Here is a 12,368-nt window from a genome sequence, read left to right on the forward strand (position 1 = left end):
TCTACTTGACAAATGGAAGTCAAGTATTTTGGAACGGAGGGAGTACAAAATAAATTTTTTAGGGATAATTAGATTTATGCCCCTAGTTGTGTCCCACTCATCTGTTTTACCCCTAATTCCCAAAAGTCATCGGTTCTGTCCAAGTCACTTTGCTCCTCTTATGCTTTTGCCCTTTGACCGTTTGACCGTCAGTTTGAAAACTTCATAACTAATCCATACTAAATCGGAAAAATTCAAATAAGATACCAAAATGTTCAGAAAAACATCACCTATATGTCAGTGTCATTTGCATTCACGAAAAAAATGTTGGAAAGTGCACATCCGAGTTTTAGCTCTTTTGATACCACCATGAATAGTAAACTCTAAAAAAATTCAAAAAAATTCAGAAAAAATATGGTGGCAAAGAACGACAAATGTTCTAAGTGCTTGCCAAGTTTCATTAGGGAACAACATTCATGGAAGTCATGGCAAAAAGATAATCTATTTTGGAGTGCTGATTGTTTTTTTTTGCCGCGACACCCATGAATGTTATTCCCTGATGAAACTTGGCAGGCACTTAAAACATTTGTCATTCTTTGCCACCAAATTTTTTTGAATTTTTTTGAGCTTTTTATATTTTATTATTCATGGTGGTATCAAAAGAGCTAAAACTCATATGGGCAATTTCCAACACTTTTTTCATGAATGCAAATGACACTAACATATAGGTGATGTTTTTCTGAACATTTTGGTATCTTATTTGCATTTTTCTGATTTAGTATAAATTAGTTATGAAGTTTTCAAACTGACGTCAAACGGTCAAAGGGCAAAAGCATAAGAGGAGCAAAGTGACTTGGACAGAACCGGTGACTTTTGGGAATTAGGGGTGAAACAGACGAGTGGGACACAACTAGGGGCATAAATCTAATTATCCCAATTTTTTAAGTTAGCACAACTAGTCTATTCCGAGAGCACAACTGAAGATTTGGCTGGGTTCTTCCTCCTTTTGCCGACACATGGGACATCCAGCATCCAGGTCGTGTCACGAAAGAAAATAGAGTGGTAGTTGAAGCCACAAGATGTGCATCTTCGGTTAAACTGTAAATACTCCCTCCGTTCCTAAATATTTGTCTTTTTAGAGATTTCAAATAGAACATCACATACGGATGTATATAGACATATTTTAGAGTTAGATTCACTCATTTTGTTCCGTATGTAGTCACTTGTTGAAATCCCTAGAAAGACAAATGTTTAGGAACAGAGGGAGTAGAATCTTACTACTCTTGAGTAACTCCAAAAGCAGCCACCGAAGATCTTTATTGGATTTGTTTTTCATCACCAGCACGTCGAGGTGAAAGATGTGCAGGTTCAGTGGGTCCGCTTGCGTTTTCACTGACATGTCAGACCGCATGTTAGCAAACAGAAGATGGGCTCTGCGCGTCCGCTAGCTGGCTGATAAGAGAGATAGAGGAGGGCTAAGCACGGACTGCATGAAATTTGTTCTACGTACCTCGATATAGGATCGATATAGTGGGGTGGCATGGGCCATAACTAGCATTCACGTCTAGCAGTACGGCACACGCCACCCACACGAGTCCCATCCAACACCAATTTTCTTGGAGTCCATGCTACAGCCATCTCTTCTCCCTCCTGTTTTCTCAGTCATCGCGCGGTGGGCGGGGTGGGGGTTTGCCGATAGTCGGTTTGCTCAACTGCGGTCCCACTTGTGAGTGAAAATGCAACACCGCACGCATTCCCGCTTGAGCTGCGTGCCGGACCAACCGTGTGGGGGTGCGACGCGAACACGGCAAGCTTTTCCTTTCGAACTCGTAACTTGTAAAATTTGGTTCTGCTCCATGGCGCGACCGATAGATAGAAAATAACAATTTTGCCTAGAGTAATGAGAAGTTTGGTTCTGGCGCCGTTCATGCATGGAGTACGTACGAAACTTATGAAGTTGATGCGAAAGGTAAGATAAATACTGTAGTATCATATACTACTACATGGATTTGACGGAAAGATAAAAATAATTAAGGATCCATCAACGACATCCTCATGCCCTAGTGCACCGGGTAACCAACCGACGTGTGAGGAGCAACGGCATTGGTGGCGAGCTCAACGTGCTTCTGAACAGTGTCGTCCAAGGTTGCCCTGTGGTCCAAGAAGGGCAGCGTCCTATCATCCTTCTCTTGCATGTAGTAGTCCTTGTGGACGATTTGCGTGTAGACGTGGGTGATTATGTCGATGGTGTCTTGCTGCGCCAGGCGCTGCGCGGCGAGCGCGACCTCGAGGTGGACAGTCTCCGGCACGATGGCGGGCAGTCACAGGGCCACCAGTGCGTCGAAGAGGTTGTCACCATAGTGGCCGTTTAGGCTGGCGGGCATCGTAGAGCCTGGGCGCGTCGGCTGGAGGCTTACGTCAAAGTCGTCCGCGAGCTTCTTGACGACGATGAACTTGTCGAGGAAACCAACGAGGACCTCGTCGAACAAGGAGACGAAGCTGTCGTCCAAGCGGCCCCTCGCCCTGGCGGCCTCAAGCAATACTACCTGGAGACGTTCCTCGGTGCCGGGCCACAGGCCGGCGTCGTGGACCATCTGGCACAGCCGGCTGATGCTCGCGCTCATCGCCTCCATGGGTCTAGCTTAGCTTCTAGTCAACTGATCTTGCGATTCGAGTGATCACTCTTGCCCTTGGTTAGCATGCGTAGGTGCTAGGATTTCGTACTACTCCTCGGCCCTCTACTGCACCTGCCTTTGGCTGTATGATAGGTGAGCCAGCCAGCCCCTGGGCCCATGTGTCATTCACCCAAAGGCAGTTGCCGTAAGTCAATGAAGTTGTGTCCCCCTCCATGCCGGTGCAGTATAGTCATCTCACCGGACCTCTAGTTGGGGCCAAATGAGAGAAGTTTGATGTTTACTGGTTTATTGGTCCCCTTTGCATTTTGCGCCAAGTTTTGACCTTCGATTTAACTAATAAAATGTTAATGCATGTAAACAAAAATGTTGTGTAAGGCACCTTACGAAAACCAAATAATCCCAAAACACTTAGGCACAGTGCATTAACTCCCTCCTTCTTTCTTATTTCGTGACAAATCAACCAACGAGAGATGTGGGCAGTGCATGCTTTCAATGACTTGAGACTACCAAACATGACATGCAGTGTTTAGTTCATTGCATGTAATCCTATTAGTACTCTAGTTAGCAAAAAAACATTAAGTTCTCTCGCCGATAGGAATAAAACACCATGTATTTATTAATAGAGGGAGTAGTACATTTTTTCTGACATGCATTACTAGATATTGCTAGTCAAATACTAAAATCCAGATGGACGTGGTAGTACTCCTAAATCCAGATGGTGGTGCTACTAGTACTAGTAGTAGTACTACCAATGTAGTAGTAGGAGTACTAGCACTGTACTACCCGTTGGTCAAATTATTACGTGCTGCTCCTCATAGTGAAGTGACAAGACCCTGCGCCGGAGATGACACCTGAGTATAGGCACCGTGTTCGACATACCATAGTCAGCCTCACCGTCTGCAGTCACTATCATCATGGCTGTAGAGCTAGCCTACGTACAACTAGCCCTGTTCGACATAATTTCCCGTACGTAGATGCCCGTGCATTACACAGAACACCAAGATTGGGGGTGGACGGCTCCGGCAGCGGCCATCGCGCCAGATTTTTCCACGGCCTTCTAGATGTGGTGGAGAGGATATAAGGCTGATTGTGAGAGACAAGGAGTTGTTTGTAAATTGGGAACAAGTGCGGGCATCTTTTTGCACAAATGGAGAAGCTTGGTTTATATGTGTCAGATCTAGATCCGACGGCTATTGGTGAAATATGGGAGGCACAACATCATCACCAACTCAGGACCTATTTAATTCGCAGGATTTTGAAAATGCAGGAATAGGACATGGCAATATTACAAGTTTCAAACTGATATTACAAATGTTAGGAGTAATGTTGCACCTACGAAGAGGAAATTACTAGGAAGTTTATGTAAGAACTTTCGTTACTTTAGGTGGATGCAGCATTATCATACAAACTAAAATCCACCGCCCTGACAAGTCACTAATGGGCAAATAAGTTTTCGAGTCTCTGGCCACTTGATGTTTCAAAAACAAATTCAGCTTCTGCGGAAACTTTGTCATTTAGGCTTAGACGCTTGCGGTGATCAGCACGCCATTCATTGTTGCACCAGAGAACGCTAAACCTCATTACCTTGAGCACACTTGCCTCAAGAACAAAGAACCTGGCCAATTTAATCTCAGATGTGCTGCCTCGGTAGTCGATCAAATCAATTTCTGTAAGATGGAGATCAAGGCATTCGATGAGATTGTTATAGTGCAGCACATTTTTCACTTTCGGGTCTTTTTTTATCTGCAAAAGAAGAGAACATATTAGAGCAGCTTGCTGCATAAGATTGCCATGTCATCAAGAGGTACCAATATCATTCGCTCATACGATAGGGTTGACTGGCTAGTGATATTTTTTCACTCTCTCTCTCTCATTTAACTAGGAGCATGTGAAGAGCTTGGGCATTTGTTGCCGTCCACTATGTGGCCGATGCCATATTTCGGAAAAGTATGCCACATAATACGCATCGATGTCAAATCAAAAGATTTTGGCACCGCTCTCGCGTTGTGAGAGAGTTCGCACCGCTGTGCACACAGACCCACATGTATAAACAAATCAATCAAACCAACTACACCAGCCTCTCACTCTCCCAAACAAGTGTTTTTTTATTGCCTCAGTCCTCTCTCTCTCCCACACAGTGTTTTTTCATTGCGTGAGTTAATTTGGCACCGGAGCAAAGTAGGTGATCCAGATTGGGGCACCACGTGAGCAATGGAGGGGCATCGATGCCAAATGCATCACAAATGAATTTGGCACATGTTTTGGCCTACATAGCCCACTTTTGTACTCCCTCCGTCCCAAAATTCTTGTCTTACATTTGTTTAGATACGGATGTATCTAGTAGATACATCTGTATTTAGACAAATTTAAGACAAGAATTTTGGGACAGAGGGAATACTACCTCGTATTTAGTATAAAATTTTGACCATAGATTTACCTAAGAAAATGCCAATGCATGTCACTAAAAATTACACCATTTGAAATTATGTTCAAATACGAATCCAACGATATAGTTCTTAGTGACATGCATTAACATTTTGTCAGTTAAATCTATGGTCAAATTTTGATACTACAAAATTGGAAGAGTAAACCAGGACGGAGGTAGTACTTGCTCTTAGGGTAACTATAGAGTTACTGGAGTAGTCTAGTTACTTTCCACTATGACTAGCCTAGGCTACTATAGTAGTACAGCATAAAAATGATGCAGGTGACCACATGAGAAAAAGTACTAAAAACATTTCTTTCGGTGCAGTGCGTAGATGCAGTTTTGAACACTACACTTGTCATCGTAATTTGGGAAAATTATGAAAAAAAATGAGCTACGTTGTGATTACCATTTACTTATAGGAAAGAAGTTTCACCTCGATGAGTAGCTTCCCCGTGCATGGAAAGCATGTAAGGAATCCAACAACTTGATCCAGATTGGGGACGATAGATTTTAGTGCTAAGATCTTCACTGTGCGCATGGACTGGGTCAAGCTTGTGGGAATCATTTTCTGGAAGATGGGCGTAAATACATCAAGAAGAAATTTAAAAATGTGAATTTCAAGAAGACGGAGAAAAAGATGAGTGATGTACCTAAACGATTACAGATTCAATAAAGAGCTCGGAGAATTTGGCAGACGAGTACACCAACACTGTCAATTTCGGCCCGTCAATGACCCTGATTTTTGTTGGACCTTCTAGATCCGATACAAGCAATATCTCAAGGAAAGGCGCATTCTCAATGACTATAACGTGGAAGAGCTGGAGTGATCTCTTCCCAATTGATGTCTTGTTGTGGGGCCAGCAAGACACATAAATCCATTGGAGATTCATCGAGGCGATGTGGAGGCTAATGAACCCGTGGATCTGCTCAAGACGAAGGTACTCAAGCGTAGTATAGCTGCGGAGCAGGTTCTTCGTAGCCTTCTTCGAGATGACAACGTCGAAGAGGTCGAGCTGCTTGAGTTGAGGGACAAGAAGGGCGGGTGTCGGTGTCAAAACCGGCGGATCTCGGGTAGGGGGTTCGGAACTGTGCGTCTAGGCGGATGGTAACAGGAGACAAGGGACACGATGTTTTTACCCAGGTTCGGGCCCTCTCGATGGAGGTAAAACCCTACTCCTACTTGATTGTTATTGATGATATGGGTAGTACAAGAGTGGATCTACCACGAGATCAAGGAGGCTAAACCCTAGAAGCTAGCCTATGGTATGATTGTAGTAATGGTTGTCCGTCCTATGAACTAAAACCCTCCGGTTTATATAGACACCGGAGAGGGCTAGGGTTACATAGAGTCGGTTACAATGGTAGGAGACCTACATATCCGTATTGCCAAGCTTTCCTTCCACGCCAAGGAAAGTCCCATCCGGACACGGGACGAAGTCTTCAATCTTGTATCTTCATAGTCTTGGAGTCCGGCCGACGATGATAGTCCGGCTATCCGGACACCCCCTAGTCCAGGACTCCCTCAGTAGCCCCTGAACCAGGCTTCAATGACGACGAGTCCGGCGCGCATAATGTCTTTGGCATTGCAAGGCGGGTTCCTCCTCCGAATAATTCATAGAAGATTGTGAACACCAGGATAGTGTCCGGCTCCGCAAAATAAATTCCACATACTACCGTAGAGAGAATATTATGTACACAAGTTCAATCTGCTGACGTATTTTGTGGCGTGACGTCACACCACTACCAAGCCTTTACTTGAATCGTTTTTATTGTACCACCTTAGCGCATTTAGCGAAGCGGTTTCCTTGGCACGTCTTGTCGAAGCAGAGATCGTGTTCCCCTTATTCCGGGGTTCCCATCAATACGGACGTGGGTAACCCAACCGTGCTTGTTGCCATGCCTCCTCTATCGAAGGTGAGTCCCAAACGGTCACGGGGACGGCTCTTGGTATTCTCCCTCTTTATAATGAGACCAAGGCACGTTTCTTTTCTTCAATCCTCAATTGAATCTGCCTCTCGCCCCGAGTTCCAACACCCAGAGCCCCAGATTCGAGCGCCTCGTACCTTCAACAATATCCGGCTCCGACCTACAGGGCCGGTGGATGCCCTCCTCCGTCACGGAAGAGGACGTGCTAAAGCTGAGAGAAGCCAGGTACCTGACCTACGAGATTTCGCATGGGCTGCCCGCCAAAGGGCAAGTCATTCCTACTCCCGAGCCCGGCGAGAGCGTCATGTTTGTGTCCCACCTCCGTCGGGGTTTAGGCTTCCCGATGGATCCTTTTGTGAGAGGGCTCATGTTTTACTATGGGTTGGAATTCCACGACTTGGCTCCGGAGTCCATCCTCCACATCTCATCATTCGTTGTCGTCTGCGAAGCCTTCCTCGGCACTACCCCTCACTTCGGTTTGTGGCTCAAAACCTTCAACGTGGAGCCAAAGATGATCGAGGGGCGTCAAGCAGAGTGCGGCAGGGCGGTTGTAGGCAAGAGGGCCGATGCTTCATGGCCCGAGGGCTCTTTCTAGGAGGAGCTCGGCTTGTGGCAACAGGAGTGGTTCTATATTACCGCTCCCAGGGGCAGCAGGCAGAAGCCGCCGCCCATCTTTCGCTCGGGCTCCCCACAACGGCTGATGTCATGGGTCAACCAAGGGCTCAACTGGGGGCCGTCAAAGGACGTACCCCTTTTGCAGGGCCGGATTCGAGACCTCCAAGAGAGGGAGATCAATCTGGTTGTAGTGATGCAGGTTATGCTGATTCGGCGTCTTCTGCCCTGCAAATGTCGCCCCCTCCACCTGTGGGAATTCAATCCGGAGGGGCCACGAGCTCTCCAACACTTCATGGGCGCGACGCCCGTGGAAATGTACAAATTGTTCTTTGGATCACAAGAAGTGTGTCCAGAATTGACCGAGGATGCCGGCCTAAGCTGCAATCGCCCGGATGCTCAGGTAAGTGGCCCTGTGTCTGGACACACCGTTTGTTTGCGTATTTTTGAATTTTCCTTTTAACCAATCGCCCTTTGAATAGGAGTGGATAGCGCAAGCGAAACTGATACTGTGTCCGGCCCCCCTCCCGGAGACCGCGCCGGATCCCGTGCTGGTCAGGATGCTGGAGGTTGCTCCTTCAGAGGAAGGCGAAGGGGAAAACAGAGAAACTACCGCCTCTACCAAGGAGGCTTTCGAGAAAGGGGGGATCGAGAATCCCTCCTTCCAAGGGGAGAAGAGGACCGCTTCCGAAAACCCGGAGGCCAAGGCCTCAAAGCTGGGGAAGAGATCTTCACCAGAGGGTCCTGCGTCTGGGGAGGCCCCGGCCGCACTATCTCCCCTAAGGAATCAGCCCTCCGCGAGCCGTAAGTAGGAAAAGGGGAGTTTTGTAATAAGGGACATCCCTATTTTTGCTTCTGAGGCTAACCGAAGTTTTTACCTTGTAGTTCGGATCTCCATCCTTCTCAGCTGAGCTTGTCTTCGGGGGACCTTCGTCCGGAGATGATGGAGAGCGAGACGCCTCCATCTGCCGCACCGTCAGGCGGGGCAGACGACCCTGAGGTGTCATCACGGAGGGTATTCCCGAGTCCGGCAGGGCCGAAGAGTTCAGCACCTACTGGTGTACGGCCGGGGGAGCTGAAGGATCTGCTTGAGAAGGCGTCTATGTCAGAAGATCACCGTACATTGATGAGTATGGTGATTGAAAGAATTTCATCCGCCGGGGGCGGGTTGCATGATGCCGTCAGAAGTTTGCTGGCGGGGTTTGAGGTACGTAAAAATGACATACCTTTTGACAGTTTTACACATAAAGTGCGCCCTGTATAGATAGTAGCCCCTGAGACTCGGTATGTTGTCGAAAGCGACAGCGTGCCGAGGATCATAATCTCAGGTGTTAACTCTCGCCCTTCCTATGTAGGTGGCGGATAGTCCGATGGCCAGCCGGACTGATGGAGTTGCCGAACTAAAGCGGCAACTCGACCTTGCGGATGCAGACATCGCGCTGGTGAATAATCGACTTGACGAGTCACAAGGTAGGTTGTTTCTCCGTGGTCACCTAGTAAGGGAGCTGATGCTCACTCCTTACGACATGTATGCTTAATGCAGATGGTGCCGCTGCTGTGGAGGACCTTTGAGTAGAGCTTGCTCGGGCCAAGGAGAAGGACAGAAGGAGTGATGCGGCTGCCTCGAAGGCGTCCGAAGAGCTAGAAGCCTAAAGGGCTGCTCACTACCGAAGCAGGGAGGAGATGGCCGAAATAGCCGTGAAGCTGAAAGATGTTACCGACCGCTATGAGGTTCTTGAAAAAGAACACCGAGCGGAGCAAGAAGACCTGAAGAAGGCCACCGCCGAAGCCAAGGATGCCCGTTCTGCAATGAGGGCTATAAAGGAGGAGCTGCGTTAGGCCAGAGATATTGCGGCTGGCAAGCCCTTTCTGCTGCGCAGGAAGTTCACAGATCCGAAGTATGCTCAGCTTGGCCAGTTGTGGGGTCCGGAGGATCCTTATATGGATTTAGCGGGGAGTGCGGCAGATGCTGTTGTGCACTTCTGAAGTCAAAAGGATCACGAGACGGAAGAGCTTTTTTAGTCTCAATTCCACAGCCCGGCGCGTTCACTTCCGCTGACCGATCGGTTGGCTGAGTGGGCTGAGCTGAATAGATTGTCCGGACTTGCCATGACGGATGTAGTGGCTCATATCTGGCCGGATAGGCCCAAGCCGAAGAGTTATTTTGGCTTATTGCAGCAATTCCTTGGGGCAGTGCCGCATATCAAGGCGATGAAGCGGTCGGCCTGCATAGAGGGTGCTCGGATGGCCCTTGCCCGTGTGAAGACATACTAGACGGAGATGGATGCCACCGATGTTGCAACCCGGGGTTCGGACGAGAGCCGGTTACCCGCCGAGCACTATTTTGGGGAAGTTCTGCGTGTGCTCATGTAATAAAGTCGCAGTGCTCAAAAAATGTCGTGTTCAAATGATCTTTATGATATGTAAAACGATATTCATAATATAAGTGCTTTTTATACTTGTGCGTTCAAGTATTGAAATATCTCTTGTGCGGCCGTTAATGTATACTTTGTGTATAACCTGAAAGATGGTAGTCTTCGGCTTCAGCCCCCACGCACATGGTGCGGGGGTGTTTGCAAAATAGCGCATTTTCACACTTAACCCAACGTCTTGGTCCTGTGAAGGAGGTGGTAGCGTAGCAAACAAGGCAACCGGACTATGATGCTTTATCACTTTCACTTAGCCATAGGAGTTCGAAGGTGGGGCTACGATATAGCCCCTAGGGGCACCGCGCTCTCCAAATTCAGGGCGCGTATGTGCCTGACCGGGAAACGGTCCTTCGTCAAAGCGGAGGAATTCTAAACATTCCGGTAGTCGATCGAGTTGTTGACCAGTCTCTCGCTGTATCATGACAGTCAGTTTTCAGCTTTCTCTACTGAGGTGCTCGCCCGGCCGAACCAGGGCACAATCGCAGTAGTTCTCCTGGTGCCGCGTTAGCCAATGATACGGAACGTAAGGCAGCAAAACACAAGAGCCGTGCAAACCCAACATTTGACCAAAGACATGATTCGGAGCTGATGCATATAAGGCCTAACTCGAGACGCCGAACACTCCCTAAGGTATTCAGTCTTTATGATAGCAGGCAGAACAATGCTCTAAGCCCCTAGTGTCCAGGTACATGCGAAAATTTCTGACGCGGCCGATGCCAAAACGCCAGCCTCCTCGTCGGTTATGGTGAAAACCGGGGGATGTGAATCAACAAGAGACAGTAAGAAAGGTTTACGCAGGGTCTTAATCTGAAAAGAATCCTTGCCATGGGTCCCTGCTGCACGTCTGCGCCTGTGTCTCCGTTGTGCCGTATCCTGGACGGGTGTACACGCTGTTCATCTGTAAAAGAGAGGAACTTAGCTTGAAAAGAAATTGTGCAAAATATGTATTTAAAACGGAGTATGAATAAATGAATAAAGTTGAGCTTTTATTGGCTCTTAGCGTTCATACGCACAGCCCCTTGTGAAAGGGTGTGAGGCTAGGAAGCCCATGGTTTATTTGTGCCGGACTCGCCTAGCCGTGTCCGGGGTCTTGAGCGACCTTGTAAGGAGATGATGCCGCGTGGACCGGGCATTTTTAGTGTAAGGGACGCGTAGTGCGGTATTGTGTTAAAGCGGGCAAAAGCTTCACGTCCCAATAGTGCTTGATGGCTACTTTGAAATGGGGCGACATGGAAGAGTAGATTTTCGTGACGGAAGTTGTCGGGTGGACCGAACACAACTTCTAGTAGTGAGGAGCCCATGGACTTGGCGTAAGGCCCTGGCGTTACTCCTTTGAAGGAAGTGCGGCTATGGCGAATTTTAGTAGGGTCTATCCCCAACTTGCGGATTGTGTCCGGATATAGCAGGTTTAAATCGCTGCCGCCATCCATTAGGACTTGTGTAAATTGTAGTCCGTCGATTATAGGATCCAATATCAGAGCAGTCCATCCTTCGTTTCGAATACTTCTGGAATAATCCAGGTGGTCAAAAGTAATTGGTTTTGACATCCAATCTCGGGATTCCGCTGGGGTGGACCGTGCGACGCGTACTTTAGCGGGTGCCGCACTATTGTTCCGTATTATCACATGAAGTGAGTTTACTGTTTTGACTTCTTGTGGGAAAGTCTTTTGTTTTCCGGCGCTCTGCTGGTGGGGTTCGTCGTCGTCTTCGCTTGGCGTGTCAAGCCCCTTGTGTTCGGCGTTGAGTCGGCCGGACTGTTTGAAGACCCAACAATCTCGGTGGTGTGGTTTGCAGGCTTCCCGGGGGTACTGTGGATTTGACATATCCGATCCAAAATTTTGTTTAGGTTGGATAGCTCGTCACTGTTGTCCTTAAGAGGCAGTGTTTTGTTGTTCGGCCGCGAGCTTTTGAATGCAGCGTTGACCGTCGTGTTCTTTGGGCCCTTTTCTTTATTTCGGCGCTGATCCTTTCTGCGCCGTGATTTTCCGTTTCCATCTCTAATCTCGGATGTACTCGGGTCGCTGGTGCTGCATCTTGCTAGCCAGCTATCTTCCCCCGCGCAAAAGCGGGTCATGAGGCTTGTCAGCGCGGCCATTGTTCTTGGCTTTTCCTGGCCGAGGTGTCTGGCGAGCCATTCGTCTCGGACGTTATGTTTAAAAGCTACTAAGACTTCGGCGTCCGGACAGTTGACTATTTGGTTCTTTTTGGTGAGGAACCTATTCCAGAATTTGCGTGCTGACTCTCCGGGCTGTTGGGTTATGTGACTTAAATCGTCTGCATCCGGGGGGCGGACATAAGTCCCCTGAAAATTTGCTCTAAACGCGTCCTCGAGCTCTTCCCAACTTCCAATGGTATTTT

The 12,368-nt window shown here is 48.0% G+C and overlaps 1 protein-coding gene across 1 annotated transcript; it reads right to left on the reverse strand.

Moving 5' to 3' along the window:
- Positions 1-11,047: 11,047 nt before the first annotated feature.
- Positions 11,048-11,548, reverse strand: LOC123078385 (uncharacterized; the record flags this gene model as incomplete). Its single annotated transcript, XM_044500881.1, has 1 exon — positions 11,048-11,548. A coding segment is annotated over one exon (501 nt), but the record flags the coding sequence as incomplete, so codon positions are not given.
- Positions 11,549-12,368: the final 820 nt, after the last annotated feature.

This window comes from Triticum aestivum, chromosome 1B (assembly GCF_018294505.1).
Source record: "Triticum aestivum cultivar Chinese Spring chromosome 1B, IWGSC CS RefSeq v2.1, whole genome shotgun sequence".
In the NCBI taxonomy this organism is placed as follows: domain Eukaryota; kingdom Viridiplantae; phylum Streptophyta; class Magnoliopsida; order Poales; family Poaceae; genus Triticum; species Triticum aestivum.